The 27897-nt window shown below is 51.5% G+C and overlaps 1 protein-coding gene across 1 annotated transcript in view; it reads right to left on the reverse strand.

Moving 5' to 3' along the window:
- ELMO3 (engulfment and cell motility 3) overlaps nt 1-27897 on the reverse strand; it is a 431301-nt gene that overhangs the window by 122179 nt on the left and 281225 nt on the right. Inside the window, exons 7-8 of the mRNA XM_063948699.1 lie at nt 25356-25455; nt 18954-19105 (exon numbers count right to left, since the gene is read on the reverse strand). Coding sequence (XP_063804769.1) covers nt 18954-19105; nt 25356-25455 — 252 coding nt within the window. The remainder of the gene's footprint in view (nt 1-18953; nt 19106-25355; nt 25456-27897) is intronic.

A 27897-nucleotide genomic window follows, 5' to 3' on the forward strand; every position in this document is an offset into this window, starting at 1 on the left:
GTAACTCGACATTTTGGTGCTCCCCCCCCCCCCAAGATCCATAAATATAGGATCATAAAAAAATGACAAAATATAGGGGCGTAAAATAATTATGATGCACAGTAGTCTCCATTATTCAAAATTACGCCACACAGTAGTACCACTTATATACATTACGCCAGATAGAGCCTGTCATACATTATTCCAGATAGAGCACCCTTTTACACACTGCGCCAGGTAGAGTCCCATTTTACACTGTGTGCCAGGTAGAGCCCCTTTTACAACGCACGGTTGAGCAAGTCACACATTATTCCAGATAGAGCACCCTTTTACACACTGTGCCAGGTAGAGCCCCTTTTACAACGCACGGTTGAGCAAGTCACACATTATTCCAGATAGAGCACCCTTTTACACACTGTGCCAGGTAGAGCCCCTTTTACAACGCACGGTTGAGCAAGTCACACATTATTCCAGATAGAGCACCCTTTTACACACTGTGCCAGGTAGAGCCCCTTTTACAACGCACGGTTGAGCAAGTCACACATTATTCCAGATAGAGCACCCTTTTACACACTGTGCCAGGTAGAGTCCCATTTTACACTTTGCGTCATGTAGAGCCCCTTTTACACATGCCACTTCCCCCAGCAGGGGGAAGCACCAAAAGTATAGGGGCCACAGAATAGTACCAATTCATATTATACCACACAGTAGTGTCCGTGAGTCACATTACACTGCACAGTAGTGTCCGTTAGTCACATTACACCGCATAGTAGTGTCCATCAGTCACATTACACCGCACAGTAGTGTCCGTCAGTCACATTACACCGCACAGTAGTGTCCGTCAGTCACATTACACCGCACAGTAGTGTCCGTCAGTCACATTACACCGCACAGTAGTGTCCGTCAGTCACATTACACCGCACAGTAGTGTAAGTCAGTCACATTACACCGCACAGTAGTGTCCGTCAGTCACATTACACCGCACAGTAGTGTCCGTCAGTCACATTACACCGCACAGTAGTGTCCGTCATTCACATTACACCGCACAGTAGTGTCCGTCAGTCACATTACACCGCACAGTAGTGTCAGTCAGTCACATTACACCGCACAGTAGTATCCGTCAGTCACATTACACCGCACAGTAGTGTCCGTCAGTCACATTACACCGCACAGTAGTGTCCGTCAGTCACATTACACCGCACAGTAGTGTCCGTTACTCACATTACACCGCACAGTAGTGTCCGTCAGTCACTTTACACCGCACAGTAGTGTCCGTCAGTCACATTACACCGCACAGTAGTGTCCGTCAGTCACATTACACCGCACAGTAGTGTCCGTTACTCACATTACACCGCACAGTAGTGTCTGTCAGTCACATTACACCGCACAGTAGTGTCCGTCAGTCACATTACACCGCACAGTAGGTTCCGTCAGTCACATTACACCGCACAGTAGTGTCAGAGACAAAAAAAAACGCTGCGGACAGCGCAGCCAGGGGTCAGCCTTACATAAGATGCATCGGCAATGTAATTGCGGATGCATTGGGAGGCAGCACTACTCATGCTTGGTAGCCTTGCTTTGTGCTGGGCGGCCCTGAGCAAGTGCAGAGATGAACGCAGTTACGGCTGCGTATGCAGCGATCTGCGTTCATCTCTGAAAGACCCCCTATGCCAGGTACAGCCTTCATTCCCTCCACAGTGCGGCCCCAGTACCTGCAGGAGGTCCCGGCTCCTCCTCTCCCTTCTCCGGGTTCTCGCAGGCTCTGTTACTCCAGTGGCTCTGTAGGATGTTGTCAGTGACCCCGAGAGGGGGCAGGAGCGGGTACTAATTACTTGGGCCTGGGACTGATGGAGGGGCCCCCGAGGGGGCCCTGGTCCCCTGCACTCCCAACCCCCTCCCACCTTACTGGGCAGCAGCATCAGCAGCTCTCATCTTGGCAGCACAGCACATGCTGCAGTGGGGCAGAGAGGCTGCTGCTAATGCTAAGCCACTGTGTGTTCCTGTATGGGTGGGTGGGGGGAGTGTGATCTCAGTGATCACACTCCCCCCTCGAATTGACCCTGACTGAGGGGCTGGGGGCTAAGGGATCATGAGGCACTGCACCCACCCAGCTCGGCACTGCAAATACTGTTTTTAAAATTATTTTTCCCACAAAGGGGCGTCGTCACGGCTCCCGCAATTTGGTCACGCCTCCAACCCTCTAGGCAGCTCGGGATGTCTATTAATAAAAAAATATATGATACTGGATGTATACACAACCGCCCACACACTGACCTTGTGTGGACAGGTGTATACACTCTCTGGCGCCAGTACCTGCTGGACAAAGGAGATTTTAAATAATGGCGATGACTGCTGCTCCTGATATGGGGATAACTGCAATCCCTATATTTACCAAAAAAACACACAAACTACCTACACAGGTGTGACCCTCTGTAGAGAATCAGGAGCGCTATCCTCACCAATTATCAGAGACAATCAGAAATGATTAAAATAACAAGTTACTATTAGGATTAAAATACATAAATCATACTTTATTAACATATAATGCTGCAGCATATTTAACATACATAAAATGCATATTGTGTATAGTGGATGCTTTTAATGTAAATGCTCCACATACACCAATGTATAAACTAAAAATACGTTAATTATCTGAGGCTTGGATTTTGATAAATAGATTTCACAATGTCCACTTGATTTAATAATAATAAACCGATGAATTCAGCGTTTTACAGACACCAATTGCATTAATGTGTCTTCAATTCATTAATGTCCCGAAAAAATGTGTGCACACATATATTGATTCAAATGGATAATTACCATGAACGATAGGCTTTTAATTCACCTCTTTAGATCAATCTGTTAGGACCATCCCACTTAGAAAGACTCCCTCTGCTGGTGCTCGTCCATTAATTGCAGAATATCTGGAGACAATATCCACGGGAATCCGTCCACAGTGCTCCGGCTCCCTCTGCTGGTGACTAACCGCAATTGCAGGTAGACTGGCTGTTTAATCGTAGCCAGAAGCCGGTGATCGTATAAACAAATAGGAGGTGATTATCACTGCCAGTATGGTCCCTTCGAGATGTCAGTGGCAGCGGTGCTGTGTGGGGGCTGGGGCCACACACTGCGTGCACTATTTCTGGGGCGGAGGAGGGGGAGGGAGCTGCGCTGCAAGCTGCCAGTGCCGCTACCTGTCATCCAGTGTGACAGGTGCAGCGGTAGCTGGCAGCAGCAGGGATGCAGAGCAGGGAGAGGCTGAGCGCTTCTTCAGTTTGGCGCCTCCCTGCACTGCATCCCTTTGCTGAGCAGCTAGCGCCGGCTCTGCCTGCATGCATGCCAATCTAGCACCGGCGACAGCGACGTGCAGGACCGCGCATCGCTGACGCCGGCACCTCTACACACGGAGCGATGTTCAGCTAATTTCTAAGGAATCTAGTCAGAATGCTTAGAAATTAGACGACTATCGCTCCGTGTGTATCCCCTTAACTCTCTCTATACAGCAATTAAGAAGATACATCAAGACCAGAGACAACAATGTGTCCACTTACATCTTTGCTTTTTTACTCAATTTGGCACAACATGCAAAACACGTCTGTCAAAGTCGAAAAATATTGTAATACATATGCCTTGTACTAACCCCATGCACATGCCCGCTGCGCGTGCACTCGCTCTGCCGTGCGTGCGCATATCCGCAATTTGCGTAACGGAGCTTTCACAGCCATGCGCCTTAGCGCGTGGTATGCGCATTTACGGTAGAGTTTGTGAGCGTGTAGCGTGTTATTAGAACATTACATATTTAACCCATATAGCGTACATTTTAGATATAGTTCCCCTAGACTAGGGGTGGGCAACATTCGGCCCGCGAACCGATCCTGCCTGGCCCGCTGTCCCCCACCAGTGCGCAATGACAAGCGGCCCGACTGGCTGAGCCGCTTCTCATTGCGCTACAGCAGCTCCGAGAGACGCGGCGCCGCTGAGGAAATCCCGGTCACGTCACAGGGGCTGCTGACCGGGATATCCTTTCCGACGTCTCAGGCGCTGGGTGGTGCGAAGGGCGGATCCACATCAAGAAAAGTGTGGATCTGTACAGTGGCCAGCGGATCTCTCATGCAGGCAGCGTGCAGCGGGAGCTGAGCTCTCCAGCGGGCAGCGGATCATCTGGGCAGCGGGAGCTGATCTGTCCTTAAAAAAAAAAAAAACAACTCAAAGGTTGGTAAATTCATAGCTGGCGCTGCCTGTTGAGGGGGGCTGGGGTCCCGAGTAGTGGGAGTAAACAGCAACCTGTGTCCAGGGAGGGAGGGAGTCTGTTGTTTAAAAGCTGCTATATGGGTCCAGGGGAGGGGGGTGGGCGGCATAGAGACTGCCATATGAGTTCAGGGGAGAGGGGGGGATAGAGAATGCCCAATCCCACCCACTCTGCCGCCAGAGCCCAGACACCACCCCCTCAGGTTACACTGAGCGTCCCAACAACAGGCGCGCAGTTTACAGTGCAGCCTGACCAGTGACCACCCCCTACCCCTGATGGAGTGTGAGCCGCGGGCAATACTGCCCGATCCCCCTGCTGCCGCCGGAGTTAATGGTGAGCCGTGGGCTGTAATGTCCGACCCCCCTTCTCATCTCCATGTCGCTGCTGCAATTTAAAGCCATCCTCCTGATCTTCAGCATGTGACCCACAGGCTGTAATGCCCGATCCTCCCGCAGCCGCAGGAGTTTACTGTTAGGTTGAGCCGTTATGCCCGAGCCCACTCCCCCTCTCACTGCCAGCGCAGCATCTTAAAATCCAACCCACCCCAAAAGCTTATAGTGACCTGTGGGCTGTAATGCCCCACATTCGCCCCCACTCCTCCCTGCCACAACTTAAAGTCCACCCCCACCAAAGCTGACAGAGAGCCATGTCTGTAACACCCGATTACCCCCCTCCTCTCAAAGTTGTGTGTAAAAGGGAGCTCTGTCTGCCGTAATATGTAAAAGGAGGGACTCTGCCTGCCGTAATGTGTAAAAGGGGGCTCTGTCTGCCGTAATGTGTAAAAGGGGGCTCTACCTACTGTGCAGAGTAATTTGAATAATAGAGGCTGTTGTGCAGCCTAATATGAATCTGTATTGTTTTGTGGCCACGCCCCTTCCACATGAAGCCACACCCCTATATTTTTGGCACATGCCTATGGCGGCCCTCGAATACTCATTGGAAAGTGTTAAGTGGCCCTTCAGCTGAAATAATTGCCCACCCCTGCCCTAGACCATGTCAGCGAGTATTGATAGTTTAAACAGTTCCTGGACAGATAGATTTGCCTTTGCAAGATAGGAAGGGTCAGATAAAGGTTGGAAAGGGATGTCTAGTATGCAGCTGTAGGGTATTTTGAGGGTAACATTCCGGTGTTAGTTAGAGAAAGATCGCTTGTTCCTGCGTATAGTTATGTACAAAAGTAGAATATGAACATTAACTGTATTTACTGTATTTTATGTATGCGGCGGGAATCCAGAGGATACCACCCACAAGAGCAGTTGGGGAAAGACATCGCCCACCCTTTCAAATCCACCTATGACCTTTTCTGTAATGTAGAGACATCCCTGTGTCCAATGGACAATGAGATTACAGTGACCATTGTATTGCGTATGTTAGTTGTGTATAAAAAGACCATTGTTGCCTGGCCGGTCAGAAGACTCTAAACACTATCTGTATGACCAGCGGAGGACCGAGCCGGGTTGCGCTTGCGAAACATTCTCACGTATGTACATTCTCTGTAGCCATTATTCTGTTTAGATTTACTTGTTAGCCTGTAGTGTATGATTTGTATTGTTTTTACCTTTTGGAATTAATCCACTGAGGCCTTAGAACCCTGTGGTTGCAACTACAAATCAGTGTTGTGTTTTCACTTTCCTGCATGGGCTTTAAAGTAGATTTATCTGTATAAGGTGTATAGCAGTGATAAGGTGTACGCACTGCGAGTACTTTGTATCGCTAGCGCTACTTAAGGTTTAAAGGTATTACATAATTGCAGTACTTTGCTGCTAAGGGTTTAAAGTATAAGCATATCATTACATTGTATCATTAACAAGGTTTAAAGGTTATCAACTGTGTGTGCGCTCGCTGTGTGTACTCCGTACACGCAGCGCAGTGTGTGTACGCCAAGTGCGTACCACGTGCAGGACTTTGTACGCAAATAGCGTACAAAGTGCGTAGCACGTGCTTTTAGTTTAGCGGCCATAACGGCTCCACGGTAAAAGTGTATTTAGAGGTATAGCATTGCGGTCTAAAATAATATCGACATTATCACGTCTTAGCCGTTTTTCACGAGTAGCAAGTGGATAGATTTTAAGACTTTTGTTTGCCATAATAGAATATGTATAAAGTAACATATTAAAGAAGCAAATTAAGAAAAATCACAAGGCATGGCTAAATCTCTGAGTCTATGGAATGCAAAAGTGTGCCATACATGGCGGGATATAGCAAAGATGTATGTGGACACATCTGTACATTGATGCTAAAATCCACCATTGCCTCAAACAAGTCCCAGTAAGTACATTTTAGGCTGCGCTGCAGACTTACCAGACCCCCAGCAGGCCAAACTGTAACACTCCTAGTAACAGGCCATAGGAATAGAGAGGAATGATCTGACTGCCCAATGTGGGGGCACAATGGTCTTCTAAGCGTCTCTGATGTTTATCTGAATGTGGTCAAATGTGTTGTTATCACCGCGCTTTGGTGCTCCCCCATTCTGTACAAACTTTGGAAGAACAGATTTTAAATTAGCCCGAATAAAATCCCCAGCAACAATGAAAACACAACTGAGATGTGCAGTCTGCTGAACCGAGATATCCAAAGATGCGGTGACATTAGCGCGAGGTAAATGGAGACCACAAAAAACACAGAAAACTCCCGTGGCATAAAATGGTCTACACCTTATCAATATGAATTTCAAATCCGCCGAATGGCAGATCTCAATTAAACCATCTCCAGGGAAGGGGAGGGGGTTTGTGTTTCGAAGGGGGTGCACTCACCAGTATGTAGCGGGACATTGTAGGAGAGATCCTGTCCACCATAATCCACCTACAGTTACCAGGCGGCTACCAGTATGTGGCGGGACATTGTAGGAGAGATCCTGTCAACCATAATCCACCTACAGTTACCAGGCGGCCACCTGTATGTGGCGGAGGAGAGATCCTGTCCACCATAATCCACCTACAGTTACCAGGCGGCCACCAGTATGTGGCGGGACATTGTAGGAGAGATCCTGTCCACCATAATCCACCTACAGTTACCAGGCGGCCACCAGTATGTGGCGGGACATTGTAGGAGAGATCCTGCCCACCACAATCCACCTACAGTTACCAGGCGGCCACCAGTATGTGGCGAAACATTGTAGGAGAGATCCTGTCCACCATAATCCACCTACAGTTACCAGGCGGCCACCTGTATGTGGCGGAGGAGAGATCCTGTCCACCATAATCCACCTACAGTTACCAGGCGGCTACCAGTATGTGGCGGGACATTGTAGGAGAGATCCTGTCAACCATAATCCACCTACAGTTACCAGGCGGCCACCTGTATGTGGCGGAGGAGAGATCCTGTCCACCATAATCCACCTACAGTTACCAGGCGGCCACCAGTATGTGGCGGGACATTGTAGGAGAGAACCTGTCCACCATAATCCACCTACAGTTACCAGGCGGCCACCAGTATGTGGCGGGACATTGTAGGAGAGATCCTGCCCACCACAATCCACCTACAGTTACCAGGCGGCCACCAGTATGTGGCGAAACATTGTAGGAGAGATCCTGTCCACCATAATCCACCTACAGTTACCAGGCGGCCACCTGTATGTGGCGGAGGAGCGATCCTGTCCACCATAATCCACCTACAGTTACCAGGCGGCTACCAGTATGTGGCGGGACATTGTAGGAGAGATCCTGTCAACCATAATCCACCTACAGTTACCAGGCGGCCACCTGTATGTGGCGGAGGAGAGATCCTGTCCACCATAATCCACCTACAGTTACCAGGCGGCTACCAGTATGTGGCGGGACATTGTAGGAGAGATCCTGTCCACCATAATCCACCTACAGTTACCAGGCGGCCACTAGTATGTGGCGGGACATTGTAGGAGAGATCCTGTCCACCATAATCAACCTACAGTTACCAGGCGGCCACCAGTATGTGGCGGGACATTGTAGGAGAGATCCTGTCCACCATAATCCACCTACAGTTACCAGGTGGCCACCTGTATGTGGCAGGACATTGTAGGAGAGATCCTGTCCACCATAATCCACCTACAGTTACCAGGCGGCCACCTGTATGTGGCAGGACATTGTAGGAGAGATCCTGTCCACCATAATCCACCTACAGTTACCAGGCGGCCACCTGTATGTGGCGGGACATTGTAGGAGAGATCCTGTCCACCATAATCCACCTACAGTTACCAGGCGGCCACCAGTATGTGGCGGGACAATGTAGGAGAGATCCTGTTCACCATAATCCACCTACAGTTACCAGGCGGCCACCAGTATGTGGCGGAGGAGAGATCTTGCCATGTTACTGGTTATGCCCATGAATGCTAACAGAGACACTGTAACTATACAAACCGAGTCTGTCTGTACATAACGTGTACATAGCATGCGCCCATCTGTGCATAGTGTGCGCCTGTGTGTATATAATATGTCTGTACATAAAACATAATAAATTATATAGTTTCCGAGGCTGAAAAAAAATACAATTTGTCCAACATGTTAGTGATCTCCTACACTGTAATAATTTTAATACTAATTTTAACTGTGGTAAATGTCGGCCATTATGTCTATTCCTCTTTTTTTTATTATTACTATAGTGCATGATTTACTTGTCCTAACCCTGTATATCCTTATCCATTAGGAATTTATTTAACCCATTCTTAAAAGGAGTGACCGAGTCCACCATTACTACTCTCTCAGGCAGGGAATTACAAAAACATATTGTCCTTACTGTGAAGAAATCTTTCCGTCTCTGTGTGCGGAATCTCCTCTCCTCTAACCTAGGTGTCCTCTGTGTTGATCTTACCAAAAACAGATCCCACGCTAGCTCTGTGTATTGTCCCCTTATATATTTGTAAATGTTAATCATGTCCCCTCTTAATCTCCTTTTTTCCAGTGTAAACATGCTAAGCCTAGCAAGCCTTTCCTCGTATTCTATTCTCCATCCCCTTAATCAATTTGGTCACCCGTCTCTGAATCTTTTCTAGTTCCTGGATATCCTTTTTATAGTATGGTGCCCATAACTGTGCACAGTATTCGAGATGTGGCCTCACTAGGGATTTATATAATGGGAGTATAACACTCTCATGCCTTGCATCAGTTCCCCGCTTCATGCATGCTAATACCTTGTTTGCCTTATTTGCTGCATTCTTACTTTGGGTACTATTACTAAGTTTGTTGTCTATGTGACACCTAAATCTATTTCCAGTACAGAATCCCCTAGTCCCCCCCCCCTCCCCCGTTTAGTATGTAGGTAGAATTATTGTTCTTGCTACCACAGTGCATTACCTTACATTTGTCTATACTGAACCTCATTCTCCATTTTGCTGCCCATGCTTCCAGTTTAAATAAGTTGTTCTGAAGAGACTCAGCATCTCCCTCTGAATTTATAACCTTACACAGTTCGGTATTGTCTGAAAAATTTACACCATGCTCTCTAGAACCTACTTCTAGAACATTTATGAAAATGTTGAATAGCGGTCCAAGTACAGACCCTTGTGGCACACCACTTAGTACCTTAGTCCATTTCGAAAAAGTTCCATTTACCACAACTCGCTGCTCACTATTATCTAACCAATTTTTAACCCAAGTGCATATTGTGCTTCCTGGCCCCAGTTCTTGTAACTTATAGATAAGTCTCATGTGAGGTCCTGTATCAAAAGCTTTAGCAAAGTAAAAAAAGATTACATCCACCTCTTTACCCTGATCTAGGTTCGCGCTAACGGTTTCATAAAAGCCTAGTAAGTTAGTTTTACATTATCTGTTCTTCACAAATCCATGTTGGTTCCTATTAATAATAACCTAATAGGCTTCAAGGAACTCCTGCATTCTATCGCTTAAAATACCTTCTAGTAGTTTCCCCACTATAGATGTAAGACTTACTGGTCTACAACTACCTGGTTCAGATTTACTTCTTTTTAAATATCAGCACTACTTCCGCTATACACCAGTCTTTGGGAAACATACCCAATGTAAGTGAGTCATTGAACATCAAATATAGCGGTCTTGCTAATTTCAGAGTGTAGCTCCATGAGAACCCTTGGGTGAATTCCATTGGGACCAGGTGACATTAATCTTATTTTTTTTAAATCGGTCACAGACTACTTCCTCACTTAAATAACCACTTAGCAGTGGGACATTAACATAGCTGAGGTTATGCGTTAATCCCGCCATCTGGTCCTCTCTTGTGACTACAGATGACAAAAACTCATTTAATTTTTCTGCTATGTCATTATTGTCTTTGATTAGGATGCTCAAATTGCCTTTTAAAGGGCCTATACTCTCTTTCTTTAATATTTTGCTGTTGATGCATGAACACGTCTGTACATTGCGTGTGCCCGTCTGTACATAACATGTCTGCACATAACACATCTGTACATTGCGTGTGCCTGTCTATACATAACATGTCTGCCCAGGGACGTGCAGTCAGAATAGGCAGAGGCAGAACCCAGGGACGTGCAGTCAGGGTAGGTAGAGGCAGAGCCCAGGGACGTGCAGTCAGGGTAGGCAGAGGCAGAGCCCAGGGACGTGCAGTCAGGGTAGGTAGAGGCAGAGCCCAGGGAGGTGCAGTCAGGGTAGGTAGAGGCAGAGCCCAGGGACGTGCAGTCAGGGTAGGTAGAGGCAGAGCCCAGGGACGTGCAGTCAGGGTAGGTAGAGGCAGAGCCCAGGGACGTGCAGTTAGGGTAGGTAGAGGCAGAGCCCGGGGACGTGCAGTCGGGAGACAGGGCCCAGGGACATGCAGTCAGGGGAGGCAGGGCCCAGGGACGTGCAGTGAGGGGAGGCACAGCCCAGGGACGTGCAGTCAGGGTAGGTAGAGGCAGAGCCCAGGGACGTGCAGTTAGAGGAGGCAGGGCCCAGGGATGTGCAGTCAGGATAGGTAGAGGCAGAGCCCAGGGACGTGCAGTCAGGGTGTCACAACTGAGGGCCTGAGCTGACGGGAGGCAGCCTCAGTTGTAGGGGCTGAGATGTACCGGAACCTGGGAGGTTGTATCAGACCCCTGGACATGTAAGTAACATGAATAATAACTGCCCGAAGGCGTGACCACGACAACTTGGATAAAAGTCAATGATGTTTATTATGACAACTCCGCAACACAGCAGCAGTAAAAGAAAACGTAAAAGTCAGCAAAGAATAAATACAGTTCCTGGGTACTACAGGATGGCAGGAGCCACAGGGCACTGGTAGTGTGAGATAGTTCTTATGATCTTCTAGATGGAAAGTCCTTACCAGGCCCGACTGTAGCAATGGAGATAACCCAGGATTGTGCCAGCTGGTGTTCCAGGAAAAGCTGGGTTGCTGAAGATAAAACAGCTGCTGTGGATACTGGCTGGAACCAGACTGTTGTTAGCACGGAGTGGATACTGGCTGGAACCAGTTAAATAATAAATGAACTTGGGAGCGATGAAATATGAACTGAAATGTAGAACTTGAGAGCGGAGAAATAATAATACCGGTGGAGAGTGGTAAAGTGTAGAAAGGACACCGGCCCTTTAAGGGAAGCTGTACTCTGCTGGAAGCTGAGCTGGAAGCAGGTAATGTTGTAGCTGGAAACAGATGAATCCACAATGGATTGGAGAGTCAGGCTACACCGCAGGTGGAATGCTGGTGCGGGTCTCTATGGTGGAAGTCTTGAGACAGGAGCTGGAACCTGGAAGACAATCACAGGAGAGAGACAAACAGGAACTAGGTTTGACAACCAAAGCACTGACGCCTTCCTTGCTCAGGCACAGTGTATTTATACCTGCAGCAAGGAAGGGATTGGCTAGGCAATTATGCAGATTATCAATACTGAGAACAGATTGGTGGAAATGATCAGCTGACAGAATCCAAGATGGCTGCGCCCATGCAGACACTTGGAGGGAAGTTTGGTTTGTAATCCATGTGGTAATGAAAACAGTAATGGCGGCGCCGGCCACCGGAGACAGGAGGCGCCAGGCTGACAGATGCACATCCAACCACGCGGACACAGCGGAGGCCGCGGCTGACGTAATCGCCACTCAGACACTCTGCATGCAGAAGTTCAGGGACGGCGGCGGAGGCCGCGGGAGACGCCATGCCAGGTGTAATATGGCGTTTACTGTGACAGCGTCCCAGAGTGACAGGAGAGGATACAGGAATGTACACATCAGGATAACAGATGGGATCCAGTCCTGGAGCGCTGAGCCAGCCTTAGGAGGCATCTGATGGGTAAGAAATGGCGTCCAGATACCCGGATCGTGACAGCACCCCCCCCTTTAGGAGTGGCCCCAGGACACTTCTTTGGCTTTTGAGGAAACTTGGAATGGAATCTCCGGACCAAGGCAGGAGCATGGACATCAGAAGCATTGGTCCATGAACGTTCCTCAGGACCATAACCCTTCCAGTCAATAAGATATTGTAGTTGACCGTAACGGTGACGTGAGTCCAGGATCTTGGCCACTTCATACTCAACGCCTCGTTGAGTTTGGACTTTCGGAGTTGGAGGAAGTGAGGAATGAAACCGATTCAAGATCAGCGGTTTCAACAGGGAAACATGGAATGTCCTGGGTATTTTTAAGAAGGGAGGCAACTGGAGTCTGTAAGCAACAGGATTGATGACTTGTTCAATCTTGAAAGGACCGATATAGCGAGGTGCAAACTTCATACTGGGAACTCTTAACCTCAAATTCTTCGTGGATAACCATACCCGATCACCCACCTTGAGAGCAGGAACTGCTCGACGCTTCTTATCCGCAAACTTCTTGTACCTGAACGATGCCTTGAGCAGAGCTGATCGTACGCTCTTCCAGATATTGGCAAACTGATGCAAGGTGATATCCACTGCGGGAACAGAAGTTGCTGGAAGCGGTTGGAACTCAGGGACTTTAGGGTGGAATCCAAAGTTAGTGAAGAATGGTGTTGAAGCAGATGAAGAATGATACTGGTTGTTATGACAGAACTCGGCCCAGGGAAGTAATTGAACCCAGTCATCTTGAGAGGAGGACACATAGATGCGGAGGAAGGCCTCCAAGTCCTGATTCACCCTCTCGGTTTGACCATTGGTCTGAGGATGGTAAGCCGTGGAAAACTTTAGCTTGACTTGGAGGACTTGACATAAACTTCGCCAGAATTTGGCTGTGAATTGAACTCCTCGATCTGAGATAATTTCTTCAGGAAGACCGTGGAGTCGGAAGATCTCTTGTATGAATACTTGAGCCAACTTGGAAGCTGACGGAAGACCGGTGAGAGGAATGAAGTGTGCCATCTTGGTGAACCGGTCAACTACCACCCAGATGGTATTGAACTTGTTGCACATGGGTAAGTCTGTAATGAAATCCATCGACAAGTGGGTCCATGGTCGACGGGGAACGGATAGTGGAACCAGTTGCCCCGCAGGCGACTGGCGGGATACTTTATGTTGGGCACACTTTGGGCAAGATGCAATAAACTCCAAGACGTCCTTTTTCAGAGTTGGCCACCAATAGGACCTAGAGATAAACTCCAGGGTTTTTTGGATACCTGTATGTCCGGCAAAATGGGAAGCATGGGCCCAATGCATGAGCTTCTTCCTTAGCATCGGCTTCACAAAACTTTTCCCTGATGGGGGCGTAGAGTCCATCCCTACCGTGGAGAATGCCAACGGATTTATAATAGGATGCTTGTCTGAAGACTCTGACTCATTTTCTTGCTCCCATGAGCGGGAAAGGGCATCGGCCTTGCGATTCTGAGAGCCCGGACAGAACTGGAGTTTAAAGTCGAACCTGAAAAAGAAAAGTGCCCATCTGGCCTGACGAGGGTTGAGACATTGTGCGCCACAATGGTGGAAAAGTCTCGTATAAACTTTCGGTAATAGTTGGCGAACCCTAAGAACCTCTGGACCCCTTTGAGGGTTAAGGGTACCGGCCAATTTTGGATTGCTTGTAGTTTCTCAGGATCCATCTCTAGTCCGGAACCGGACACAATGTACCCTAGAAACGGAATGGACTTGACTTCAAAGACGCATTTTTCTAATTTGCAATAGAGATGATTGACACGGAGACGGGACAGAACCTCTTTAACCCAAAAACGATGTTCCTCTAAATCGTTGGCAAAAATGAGGATATCGTCTAGATAGACCACGACATGACGGTATAGAATGTCTCTGAAGATCTCATTGACAAAATGCTGGAAGACAGCTGGAGCATTGCTCAATCCGAAGGGCATGACGAGGTACTCATAATGTCCGTCACGGGTGTTAAAGGCGGTCTTCCACTCGTCACCCTCACGGATCCGGATGAGATTGTATGCACCTCGCAAGTCCAGCTTTGTAAAGATGGTAGCTCCGCTAACTCTGTCAAAGAGCTCAGTAATCAGGGGTAAAGGATAACGGTTCTTGATGGTAATGTCGTTCAAACCTCTGTAGTCGATGCACGGCCGCAGACCACCATCTTTCTTTTTTACAAAAAAGAAGCCTGCGCCGGCTGGAGAAGAAGAAGGTCGAATGAACCCCTTTGCTAGGTTCTCTTTAATATATTCCTCCATAGAATGCGTCTCAGGCAGAGACAACGGATAAGTTCGGCCTCGAGGTGGAACCTTCCCTGGAACGAGATCAATCGGACAGTCCCATTCTCTATGAGGAGGAAGGATATCAGCAGAAGCTTTACTGAACACATCCGTGAAATCTTGATATGGAGGAGGTGGAACATCAGACGACCTGGGGGAGGAAGAACAGACAGGCAATACTTTAAACAAACATGTCTCAGCACAGGAGGAACCCCATGCCAGGATTTGCGTAGTCGTCCAATCAATTGTAGGATTGTGAAGACGGAGCCATGGAAGGCCCAGGACCACAGGATGTGTGGCTCTTGGAATCACTAAAAAAGAAATAAGTTCGGAATGAAGAACTCCCACTCTCAGACGAACTGGTAGAGTCCTTAAAGAAATAACTGCATCAAAAATTTTGCTGCCATCCACGGCAGTTAAAGAAATGGACGAAGGAAGTCTCTCGGTGGGTAGGGACCACCGTTTAACATAGGCTTCGGTAATAAAGTTCCCAGCTGCTCCGGAATCAAGGAGGGCAATGACGTTCCGATAACGTTGAGCAACTTGAAGCGAGACTGGGAGATTACAATCTTGAGGAGATGGAGAGGAGATCATTACTCCTAGCCGGCCCTCTCCTTGGCGAGCTAGGATTTGGAGTTTCCCGGACGTTTGGGACAGGCATTAATGGTGTGAGACGGAGCTGCACAATAGAGACAGAGAAACTCGGAGAGACGTCTTCGGCGCTCAGCAGGAGTTAAACGGGAACGGCCAAGTTGCATGGGCTCATCTTTAGATGGTGACAGTTGACGAGGAGGAGGAGCAGAAGATTTTGGAGCAGATGATCTTCCACGCTCAGTTGCTCTCTCTCTGAAACGTAAATCAACTTTCGTGCAGAGTGAGATTAGCTCATCTAACTTAGAAGGTAAGTCTCTGGTAGCTAACTCATCTTTAATACGCTCAGATAAGCCATGCCAGAATGCAGCATACAGGGCCTCGTCGTTCCATGCCAGTTCGGATGCCAGGATCTGGAACTGTATCAGATATTGTCCTACAGTACGTGACCCCTGGCGTAAACGGAGAATCTCGGATGAAGCTGAGGTTACCCGGCCTGGCTCGTCGAAGATGCGCCTGAATGTTGACACGAAGGCAGTGTAGGAAGATAGCAGGGTGTCGGACCTCTCCCATAACGGTGATGCCCAATCAAGGGCTGAGCCACTGAGAAGAGAAATAATGTAGGCAATTTTTGTACGGTCACTGGGAAAATTGCCAGGTTGTAGCTCAAACTGAATCTCACACTGGTTGAGAAATCCCCTGCAGAATCTTGGAGATCCGTCAAATTTTGCTGGCGTTGGAAGATGAAGACGTGGAGCAGAAATGGGTAAGGTGGGTGGGGTTATAGCTGGAGTCACTGTGGTTGACGCACCAGACGCGCCTGATCCACGGAGAGTTGTCTGAATCCCATCCAGCCGAGTAGAGAGATCCTGGAGACAGCGGATGATGTGGCCCTGTGCAGCCTCCTGATGTTCTAGTCGGGCTGCCAGATCTTGCATCGGCCTGGCCGCTTGATCCTGGTCTCCGGCTGGATTCATTAGGTCAGTGCTTACTGTCACAACTGAGGGCCTGAGCTGACGGGAGGCAGCCTCAGTTGTAGGGGCTGAGATGTACCGGAACCTGGGAGGTTGTATCAGACCCCTGGACATGTAAGTAACATGAATAATAACTGCCCGAAGGCGTGACCACGACAACTTGGATAAAAGTCAATGATGTTTATTATGACAACTCCGCAACACAGCAGCAGTAAAAGAAAACGTAAAAGTCAGCAAAGAATAAATACAGTTCCTGGGTACTACAGGATGGCAGGAGCCACAGGGCACTGGTAGTGTGAGATAGTTCTTATGATCTTCTAGATGGAAAGTCCTTACCAGGCCCGACTGTAGCAATGGAGATAACCCAGGATTGTGCCAGCTGGTGTTCCAGGAAAAGCTGGGTTGCTGAAGATAAAACAGCTGCTGTGGATACTGGCTGGAACCAGACTGTTGTTAGCACGGAGTGGATACTGGCTGGAACCAGTTAAATAATAAATGAACTTGGGAGCGATGAAATATGAACTGAAATGTAGAACTTGAGAGCGGAGAAATAATAATACCGGTGGAGAGTGGTAAAGTGTAGAAAGGACACCGGCCCTTTAAGGGAAGCTGTACTCTGCTGGAAGCTGAGCTGGAAGCAGGTAATGTTGTAGCTGGAAACAGATGAATCCACAATGGATTGGAGAGTCAGGCTACACCGCAGGTGGAATGCTGGTGCGGGTCTCTATGGTGGAAGTCTTGAGACAGAAGCTGGAACCTGGAAGACAATCACAGGAGAGAGACAAACAGGAACTAGGTTTGACAACCAAAGCACTGACGCCCTCCTTGCTCAGGCACAGTGTATTTATACCTGCAGCAAGGAAGGGATTGGCTAGGCAATTATGCAGATTATCAATACTGAGAACAGATTGGTGGAAATGATCAGCTGACAGAATCCAAGATGGCTGCGCCCATGCAGACACTTGGAGGGAAGTTTGGTTTGTAATCCATGTGGTAATGAAAACAGTAATGGCGGCGCCGGCCACCGGAGACAGGAGGCGCCAGGCTGACAGATGCACATCCAACCACGCGGACACAGCGGAGGCCGCGGCTGACGTAATCGCCACTCAGACACTCTGCATGCAGAAGTTCAGGGACGGCGGCGGAGGCCGCGGGAGACGCCATGCCAGGTGTAATATGGCGTTTACTGTGACAGCGTCCCAGAGTGACAGGAGAGGATACAGGAATGTACACATCAGGATAACAGATGGGATCCGGTCCTGGAGCGCTGAGCCAGCCTTAGGAGGCATCTGATGGGTAAGAAATGGCGTCCAGATACCCGGATCGTGACACAGGGTAGGTAGAGGCAGAGCCCTGGGACGTGCAGTCAGGGTAGGTAGAGGCAGAGCCCAGGGACGTGCAGTCGGGAGACAGGGCCCAGGGACATGCAGTCAGGGGAGGCAGGGCCCAGGGACGTGCAGTGAGGGGAGGCAGAGCCCAGGGACGTGCAGTCAGGATAGGCAGAGGCTGGGCCCAGGGACGTGCAGTCAGGATAGGCAGAGGCTGGGCCCACGGACGTGCAGTCAGGATAGGTAGATGCAGAGCCCAGGGACGTGCAGTCAGGATAGGTAGAGGCAGAGCCCAGGGAGGTGCAGTCAGGGTAGGTAGAGGCAGAGCCCAGGGACGTGCAGTCAGGGTAGGTAGAGGCAGAGCCCAGGGACGTGCAGTCGGGAGACAGGGCCCAGCGACGTGCAGTCAGGGGAGGCAGGGCCCAGGGACGTGCAGTGAGGGGAGGTAGAGGCAGAGCCCAGGGACGTGCAGTCAGGATAGGCAGAGGCTGGGCCCAGGGACGTGCAGTCAGGATAGGCAAAGGCTGGGCCCACGGACGTGCAGTCAGGATAGGTAGAGGCAGAGCCCAGGGACGTGCAGTCAGGATAGGTAGAGGCAGAGGACAGGGATGTGCAGTCAGGATTGGTAGAGGCAGAGGACAGGGACGTGCAGTCAGGGTAGGGAGGGGGTGGCAAGGGCAGAGCCTGCTTTGCCATACTCCTGAGCTGTTATATAAGAACGATTAGAATAATACAGAGATATGTATAACATAAACATCCTCTCTGCTTAGTGTAATCCTGTGTATAGCTCACACTCAGCAGCTGTGTGGAGATACCTGGTGCTGCAGGGAGAGATGAGGCACCAGCAGCTCTGCCTTGGTGCTACAGTCAAACATTGCTGCACAGAGCTGGGGGAGGGGCCACACCAGGGGCAGAAACGCTGCATCGAAAGGGAGCCAATAGAGGCATGACTCAGAGTGGGAACAAGCCTTGTGCACAGATGGATATTTTTAAGTGTCATGTGACCAGGAAGTGCACTGTAGTGGGAGCTCAGTCAGCAGCAAGAGAGGGCACAGGGATGGAGGTAGGAGACTCAATGGTGTAGCGAGGGGAGAGTTACAGTGAGAAGGGAGTGAGATGGGCTCCCAGCATGCACAACCATCCCGTGTGGCCTACAAGCCATTCACTTCACCGCACGACACTGCTGTACATACACCGATGCTGACATGAAGGATCTGCCAAGTGCCACAAATGCTACAATCACTGTATGTTCTACCCAGGACTAATGAAACCTTCCCAGCAATGAGTGTAACAGAGTAATAGCTGTACAGGACCGAGCTGAGATCCCTATAGAGGAACAAACACAGAACTTACAGTTGTAGGAGGGAGAGTAGACGATCCAGAGTCACCTCTTGTCTCACCATCTCCCCCAGCTTGGTGTTACTCTGCACAATACTCTCCAAAATGACAAGTGCAAGCTGTGTGATCTCCACTGACATCAGATTCATGTTCACAAACGTCACAACCTGGGGACAAAACACAATCTGATAAGCCAGAGCGGGCGCTGCCCCAGACATATACCCTGCGCGTGTCACTATGATGAGCCAGAGCGGGCGCTGCCCCAGACATATGCCCTGCGCGTGTCACCGTGATGAGCCAGAGCAGGCGCTGCCCCAGACATATGCCCTGTGCGTGTCACCATGATGAGCCAGAGCGGGCCCTGCCCCAGACATATGCCCTGCGCGTGTCACCATGATGAGCCAGAGCGGGCGCTGCCCCAAATATATACCCTGTGTGTGTCACCGTGATGAGCCAGAGCAGGTGAGGCCCCAGATATATACCCTGCGCGTGTCACCGCGATGAGCCAGAGCGGGCGCTGCCCCAGACATATGCCCTGCGCGTGTCACCGTGATGAGCCAGAGCGGGCGCTGCCCCAGACATATGCCCTGCGCGTGTCACCATGATGAGCCAGAGCGGGCGCTGCCCCAGACATATGCCCTGCGCGTGTCACCATGATGAGCCAGAGCGGGCGCTGCCCCAAATATATACCCTGTGTGTGTCACCGTGATGAGCCAGAGCAGGTGAGGCCCCAGACATATGCCCTGCGCGTGTCACCGTGATGAGCCAGAGCGGGCGCTGCCCCAGACATATGCCCTGCGCGTGTCACCGTGATGAGCCAGAGCGGGCGCTGCCCCAAATATATACCCTGCGCGTGTCACCGTGATGAGCCAGAGCGGGCGCTGCCCCAAATATATACCATGCGCGTGTCACCGTGATGAGCCAGAGCGGGCGCTGCCCCAAATATATACCCTGCGCGTGTCACCGTGATGAGCCAGAGCAGGCGCTGCCCCAGACATATACCCTGCGCGTGTCACCGTGATGAGCCAGAGCGGGCGCTGCCCCAGACATATACCCTGCGCGTGTCACCGTGATGAGCCAGAGCGGGCGCTGCCCCAGACATATACCCTGCGCGTGTCACCATGATGAGCCAGAGCGGGCGCTGCCCCAGACATATGCCCTGCTCGTGTCACCGTGATGAGCCAGAGCGGGCGCTGCCCCAGACATATACCCTGCGCGTGTCACCGTGATGAGCCAGAGCGGGCGCTGCCCCAGACATATACCCTGCGCGTGTCACTGTGATGAGCCAGAGCGGGCGCTGCCCCAGACATATACCCTGCGCGTGTCACTGTGATGAGCCAGAGCGGGCGATGCCCCAAATATATACCCTGCGCGTGTCACTGTGATGAGCCAGAGCGGGCGCTGCCCCAGACATATACCCTGCGCGTGTCACTGTGATGAGCCAGAGCGGGCGATGCCCCAAATATATACCCTGCGCGTGTCACTGTGATGAGCCAGAGCGGGCGATGCCCCAAATATATACCCTGCGCGTGTCACTGTGATGAGCCAGAGCGGGCGATGCCCCAAATATATACCCTGCGCGTGTCACCATGATGAGCCAGAGCGGGCGCTGCCCCAGACATATGCCCTGCGCGTGTCACCGTGATGAGCCAGAGCGGGCGCTGCCCCAGACATATACCCTGCGTGTGTCACCGTGATGAGCCAGAGCGGGCGCTGCCCCAGTCATATACCCTGCGCGTGTCACCGTGATGAGCCAGAGCAGGCGCTGCCCCAGACATATACCCTGCGCGTGTCACCGTGATGAGCCAGAGCGGGCGCTGCCCCAGTCATATACCCTGCGCGTGTCACCGTGATGAGCCAGAGCAGGCGCTGCCCCAGACATATGCCCTGCGCGTGTCACCGTGATGAGCCAGAGCAGGCGCTGCCCCAGACATATACCCTGCGTGTGTCACCGTGATGAGCCAGAGCGGGCGATGCCCCAAATATATACCCTGCGCGTGTCACCGTGATGAGCCAGAGCGGGCGCTGCCCCAGACATATGCCCTGCGCGTGTCACCATGATGAGCCAGAGCGGGCCCTGCCCCAGACATATACCCTGCGCGTGTCACCATGATGAGCCAGAGCGGGCGCTGCCCCAGACATATACCCTGCGCGTGTCACCATGATGAGCCAGAGCGGGCGCTGCCCCAGACATATGCCCTGCGCGTGTCACTGTGATGAGCCAGAGCGGGCGATGCCCCAAATATATACCCTGCGCGTGTCACCGTGATGAGCCAGAGCGGGCGCTGCCCCAGACATATACCCTGCGCGTGTCACTGTGATGAGCCAGAGCGGGCGATGCCCCAAATATATACCCTGCGCGTGTCACCGTGATGAGCCAGAGCGGGCGCTGCCCCAAATATATACCATGCGCGTGTCACCGTGATGAGCCAGAGCGGGCGCTGCCCCAGTCATATACCCTGCACGTGTGTCACCGTGATGAGCCAGAGCGGGCGCTGCCCCAAATATATACCCTGTGTGTGTCACCGTGATGAGCCAGAGCAGGTGAGGCCCCAGATATATACCCTGCGCGTGTCACCGTGATGAGCCAGAGCGGGCGCTGCCCCAGACATATGCCCTGCGCGTGTCACCGTGATGAGCCAGAGCGGGCGCTGCCCCAGACATATACCCTGCGCGTGTCACCGTGATGAGCCAGAGCGGGCGATGCCCCAAATATATACCCTACGCGTGTCACCGTGATGAGCCAGAGCGGGCGCTGCCCCAAATATATACCCTGCGCGTGTGTCACCGTGATGAGCCAGAGCGGGCGCTGCCCCAGTCATGTACCCTGCGCGTGTGTCACCGTGATGAGCCAGAGCAGGCGCTGCCCCAGACATATACCCTGCGCGTGTGTCACCATGATGAGCCAGAGCGGGCGCTGCCCCAGACATATGCCCTGCGCGTGTGTCTCTGTGATGAGCCAGAGCGGGCGCTGCCCCAGATATATACCCTGCGCATGTCACCGTGATGAGCCAGAGCGGGCGCTGCCCCAGACATATGCCCCGAGTGTGTGTCACCGTGATGAGCCAGAGCGGGCGCTGCCCCAGACATATACCCTGCGCGTGTCACCACAATGAGCCAGAGCGGGCGCTGCCCCAGACATATACCCTGCGCGTGTGTCACCGTGATGGGCCAGACCGGGCGCTGCCCCAGACATATGCCCTGCGCATGTCACCATAATGAGCCAGAGCGGGCGCTGCCCCAGACATATGCCCTGCGCGTGTGTCACCATAATGAGCCAGACCGGGCGCTGCCCCAGACATATGCCCTGCGCATGTCACCATAATGAGCCAGAGCGGGCGCTGCCCCAGACATATGCCCTGCGCGTGTGTCACCATAATGAGCCAGACCGGGCGCTGCCCCAGACATATACTCTGCGTGTGTTTCACCATAATGAGCCAGAGCGGGCGCTGCCCGAGATATATACCCTGCGCGTGTATCACCATAATGAGCCAGAGCGGGCGCTGCCCTAGACATATACCCTGCGCGTGTATCACCGTGATGAGCCAGAGCGGGCGCTGCCCCAGACATATGCCCTGCGCGTGTATCACCATAATGAGCCAGAGCGGGTGCTGCCCCAGACATATACCCTGCGCGTGTATCACCATGATGAGCCAGAGCGGGCGCTGCCCCAGACATATACCCTGTGCGTGTATCACCATAATGAGCCAGAGCGGGGGCTGCCCCAGATACAGAGCCGGATTAAGACCATGGGGGGCCCGGGGCACTTAAGAGAGTGGGGCCCCTAATAGAGAAGGCAGAATATATATATATATATATATACACACACACCCAGGGCCTCGCAGGGACTAGTGGGGAACAACACAAGCCTAGAGCCGGCTGTATACCATGCCCCTTGTCAGCCTCACATACCCACTCCCCTGTGCCTCCTGTACCTGACACCCCTTTGGTCCCCGTCCCTCCACTGTATATCCCAGAGGAGGTCCCTTCCCAGGTGCAAGTGCGGGGGTTAGGAGGGAGTTTATGGGGTGTGAATGTGGGAGACAGTGGGAGTAGGATGTGTGGTGGGGTTAGAGAATTTGGGTGTATGTGGGGTGAACACGGGGACTAGGCTGTGGGGTGTAGAGGATTATGGGGTGTATGTGGGGGAATAGGGTGTGTGGCAGGGGTAGAGGGTTATGGGGTGTATTGTATGGGGGGACTGGAGTAGGGTATGTTGGGAGGTAGAGCGCTATGGGATGTATGTGCCCTGCATTCCCGTCCCCCCTGCCACACCGCAGATCGGATCTCTCTTCCGATCCGATCTGCGGTGCTGTGCTCCCCGGCTCCCGTCCTCACTGCAGCAGCAGCTTCGCACAGACAGGACAGCTGAGCTGAGCGACGGCTCAGCTGTCCAATAAAGTATGAATGAAGCAGCCTGCCGCTTAGTCATTGGCTGGGCACGCAGGCTGTTTCATTGATACATTATTGGACAGCTGAGCCGTCGCTCAGCTCAGCTGTCCTGTCTGTGCGCAGCTGCTGCTGCAGTGAGGACGGGAGCCGGGGAGCACAGCACCGCAGATCGGATCGGAAGAGAGATCCGATCTGCGGTGTGGCAGGGGGACCTTTTGGAAAGGGGGACCCGGGGTAGGTTTCCCTCGGGTACCCCTCTTAATCCGGCTCTGCCCAGACATATACCCTGCGCGTGTATCACCATGATGAGCCAGAGTGGGTGCTGCCCCAGAGCTGTGTCATGTTAGGGCACCTTGCAGCAAGTGTTGGAACGGACAATTGTGATTATATTTTCTGGAAATTATCGTTTAGCACAATGAAATACAGGATTTGTGTTAGAACCTGATTAGGAAATCAGTCTTGTAGAACAATATATGAATTCTGAGTAGTTACATTTTCACAGATGGCAGTTTATTATTATTTTTTATAAAAAGGGATAGTGGGCATTTCCTGGCATAGCATAGGTTTATCTGAGCCCTGTTTGACCAGCCCCGAGTTTCCTGGGCAGATGGGATGGTGGGAAAGTTTGGTCTATGCATATTTTTAGAACTGGCGACCAAGGGCCCGATTCAGCTTGAGATGTAGTTTTGCAAAAACGATAAATAATAATATATTTTTTTAAATAATAATAATAATAATAATAATAATAATTGCGCAAACACTACAATTCCTTTCTCTAGCATGGGGGGGGGGGGGGGGGGGGGGGGCGCACCAGCACAGGGCAAGGCCACCCCGCAAGCCGGGTCTTTCCCCCTGCTGAAATGCAAGCGCTCACATCTTTAGGGTTATCTCCTGCCTTTCGAAGGGCCGCCATTTTTTGGGTCGCAGCAGCTGTGTGTGACGTCATGCTGCCGCGGTGGCCCACACTGCAAACGATCCGTACATTGAACTAATCCCCTCTTGCGCTGTAAATAGTATGATATGGCTCAAAGTTCAATAAGGACAAATGAATAAATTCATATATTCTATATATTTTTTAATAATACATATAAATATATATATATGTGTATATATATATACACTTTACAATGAACTATTAGACCGGTCAAATAAAAATCACTAACAAATATATTACCTAACTATAGGAGGTGGATCTCAGGTAAACTCTGTGCACAGAGTATTTTTAAAAATAAAAATAAAAATCAGTCCATGTATTGGATTAAAAAATCAATTGACCAACTATAATTCGCACCCATGTAGTGGATAACATATTTAAACGTGGTTATGTATTGGAATTCCTCAATATGTTACCACTTAACCAGGAAGATAGTATTGTGCAGAATAACCGCTCCACACTGGAGCCTTACGTGTAGCTTGCACCAGTGGTTGTATCACGGGAGAGTCCAATGACAGGAGAGACGGTCTCGGGCTGCGGGAACGGCGCTTCACTGGCGCCTGCTGTGCTGATAGTTTACCCGACTTCCAAGCTGCGGGAACGGCGCTTCACTGGCGCCTGCTGTGCTGATTGTTTACCCGACTTCCAGGCTCTCTGAGTACACGTCTCCAAGTGCCGTATGCAGACACCTCAGTCACGGTTGTATTCCGCCAATCTCCGTTTGATCCACGAATAGTGCCGCTGGATGGTGGTATATTGTAGGGGTGCAAATAAGCTGGTACAAGGGTCCAAAAGGTGATCCCTTGTCCGGACCGCGCCCCCAAAACACTACAGTGCCTCCCCCCGTCAGGACTTAGACTGCGATCGTATGCAATCGCAGTTTAGGTCCTGGCACATGCGCAGAACTGTGGAAATCACAAACCAAAATTTCCGCACTTCTGCAACTGAAGCTGAATTGAGCCCTAAATGACTTATCTTTCTGTGAGTTGTTTTAGTTTATATGATTTACCCTAGATCTGCCGGACATGTAGGAAGGGGAGGGGAGGTAATGTCGGTAAGTCGTCACATTGAGTCATGGCTGCTGCTCGTACCTTGTGTATGAAGATAGTACTGAAGGTCTCCCAGGACACAAATCCATGTTCCATCAACTCAGAGGTGGCCCTCAGTGTGTGGCACATCACATCCCCCAGCCTGCAAGACAGTGACATAACCAAGACTTTAGTACATGAGCACTGGTCACCAGCGTCCCCCAGCAGAGGAGGCTTAATACACGAGCACTGGTCACCAACATCCCCTGGCAGGAGAGGCTTAGTACACGAGCACTGGTCACCAGCATTTCCCGGGAGAGGAGGCTTAGTACATGAGCACTGCTCACCAGCGTCTCCCGGCAGATGAGGCTTAATACACGAGCACTGGTCACCTGGCAGGAGAGGCTTAGTACACCAGTACTAGTCACCAATATCCCATGGCAGAGGAGGCTTAATACACAAGCACTGGTCACCAACGTCCCCAGGCAGAGGAGGCTTAGTAAATGAGCACTGGTCACCAATGTCCCCTGGCAGGAAAGGCTTAGCACATGAGCACTGGTATCCAACGTCCCGCAGCAGAGGAGGCTTAGTACACGAGCACTAGTCACCAACATCCCGCAGCAGAGGAGGCTTAATACACGAGCACTGGTCACCGGCATCCCCCGGTAGGAGAGGCTTAGTACACGAGCACTGGTCACCGGCATCCCCCGGCAGGAGAGGCTTAGTACATGAGCACTGGGCACCAGCATTTCCCGGCAGAGGAGGCAAAGTACATGAGCACTGGGCACCAGCATTTCTCGGCAGAGGAGGCTATGTACATGAGCACTGGGCACCAGCATTTCCCGGCAGAGGAGGCTTAGTACATGAGCACTGGGCACCAGCATTTCCCGGCAGAGGAGGCTATGTACATGAGCACTGGTCACCAGCGTCCCACGGCAGGGGAGGCTTAGTACATGAGCACTGGTCACCAGCATCCCCCGGCAGAGGAGGCTTAATACACGAACACTGGTCACCGGCGTCCCCCGGCAGAGGAGGCTTAGTACATGAGCACTGGTCACCGGCGTCCCCAGGCAGAGGAGGCTTAGTACATGAGCACTGGTCACCAGCGTCCCCCGGCAGGGGAGGCTTAGTACATGAGCACTGGTCACCAATGTCCCCTGGCAGGAAAAATCTTAGTACATGAGCACTGGTCACCAGCATCCCCCAGCAGAGGAGGCTTAGTACATGAGCACTGGTCACCAACGTCCCCTGGCAGGAGAGGCTTAGTACATGAGCACTGGTCACCAGCATTTCCCGGCAGAGGAGGCTTAGTAAATGAGCACTGGTCACCAATGTCCCCTGGCAGGAGAGGCTTAGTACATGAGCACTGGTATCCAACGTCCCGCAGCAGAGGAGGCTTAGTACACGAGCACTAGTCACCAACATCCCGCGGCAGAGGAGGCTTAATACACGAGCACTGGTCACCGGCATCCCCCGGCAGGAGAGGCTTAGTACACGAGCACTGGTCACCGGCATCCCCAGGCAGGAGAGGCTTAGAACATGAGCACTGGGCACCAGCATTTCCCGGCAGAGGAGGCTTAGTACATGAGCACTGGTATTCAATGTCCCGCAGCAGAGGAGGCTTAGTACACGAGCACTAGTCACCAACATCCCGCGGCAGAGGAGGCTTAATACACGAGCACTGGTCACCGGCATCCCCCGGCAGGAGAGGCTTAGTACACGAGCACTGGTCACCGGCATCCCCACGGCAGGAGAGGCTTAGTACATGAGCACTGGGCACCAGCATTTCCCGGCAGAGGAGGCTTAGTACATGAGCACTGGGCACCAGCATTTCCCGGCAGAGGAGGCTTAGTACATGAGCACTGGTCACCAGCATTTCCCGGCAGAGGAGGCTTAGTACATGAGCACTGGTCACCAACATCCCCTGGCAGGAGAGGCTTAGTACACGAGCACTGGTCACCAGCATTTCCCGGCAGAGGAGGCTTAGTACACGAGCACTGCTCACCAGCGTCCCCCGGCAGATGAGGCTTAATACACGAGCACTGGTCACCTGGCAGGAGAGGCTTAGTACACCAGTACTAGTCACCAATATCCCGTGGCAGAGGAGGCTTAATACACATAGTACATGAGCACTGGTCACCAGCGTCCCACGGCAGGGGAGGCTTAGTACATGAGCACTGGTCACCAGCATCCCCCGGCAGAGGAAGCTTAGTACATGAGCACTGGTCACCAGCGTCCCCCGGCAGAGGAGGCTTAGTACATGACACTGGTCACCAGCATCCCCCAGCAGAGTAGGCTTAGTACATCAGCACTGGTCACCAGCATTTCCCAGCAGAGGAGGCTTAGTACATGAGCACTGGTCACCAGCATTTCCCGGCAGAGGAGGCTTAGTACATGAGCACTGGTCACCAATGTCCCCTGGCAGGAGAGGCTTAGTACATGAGCACTGGTCACCAGCATTTCCCGGCAGAGGAGGCTTAGTACATGAGCACTGGTCACCGGCGTCCCCTGGCAGAGGAGGCTTAGTTCATGAGCACTGGTCACCAGCATCCCCAGCAGAGTAGGCTTAGTACATGAGCACTGGTCACCAGCGTCCCCCGGCAGA

The sequence above is a fragment of the Pseudophryne corroboree genome (genome assembly GCF_028390025.1).
Source record: "Pseudophryne corroboree isolate aPseCor3 chromosome 11 unlocalized genomic scaffold, aPseCor3.hap2 SUPER_11_unloc_5, whole genome shotgun sequence".
NCBI classification, from domain to species: Eukaryota; Metazoa; Chordata; class Amphibia; order Anura; family Myobatrachidae; genus Pseudophryne; species Pseudophryne corroboree.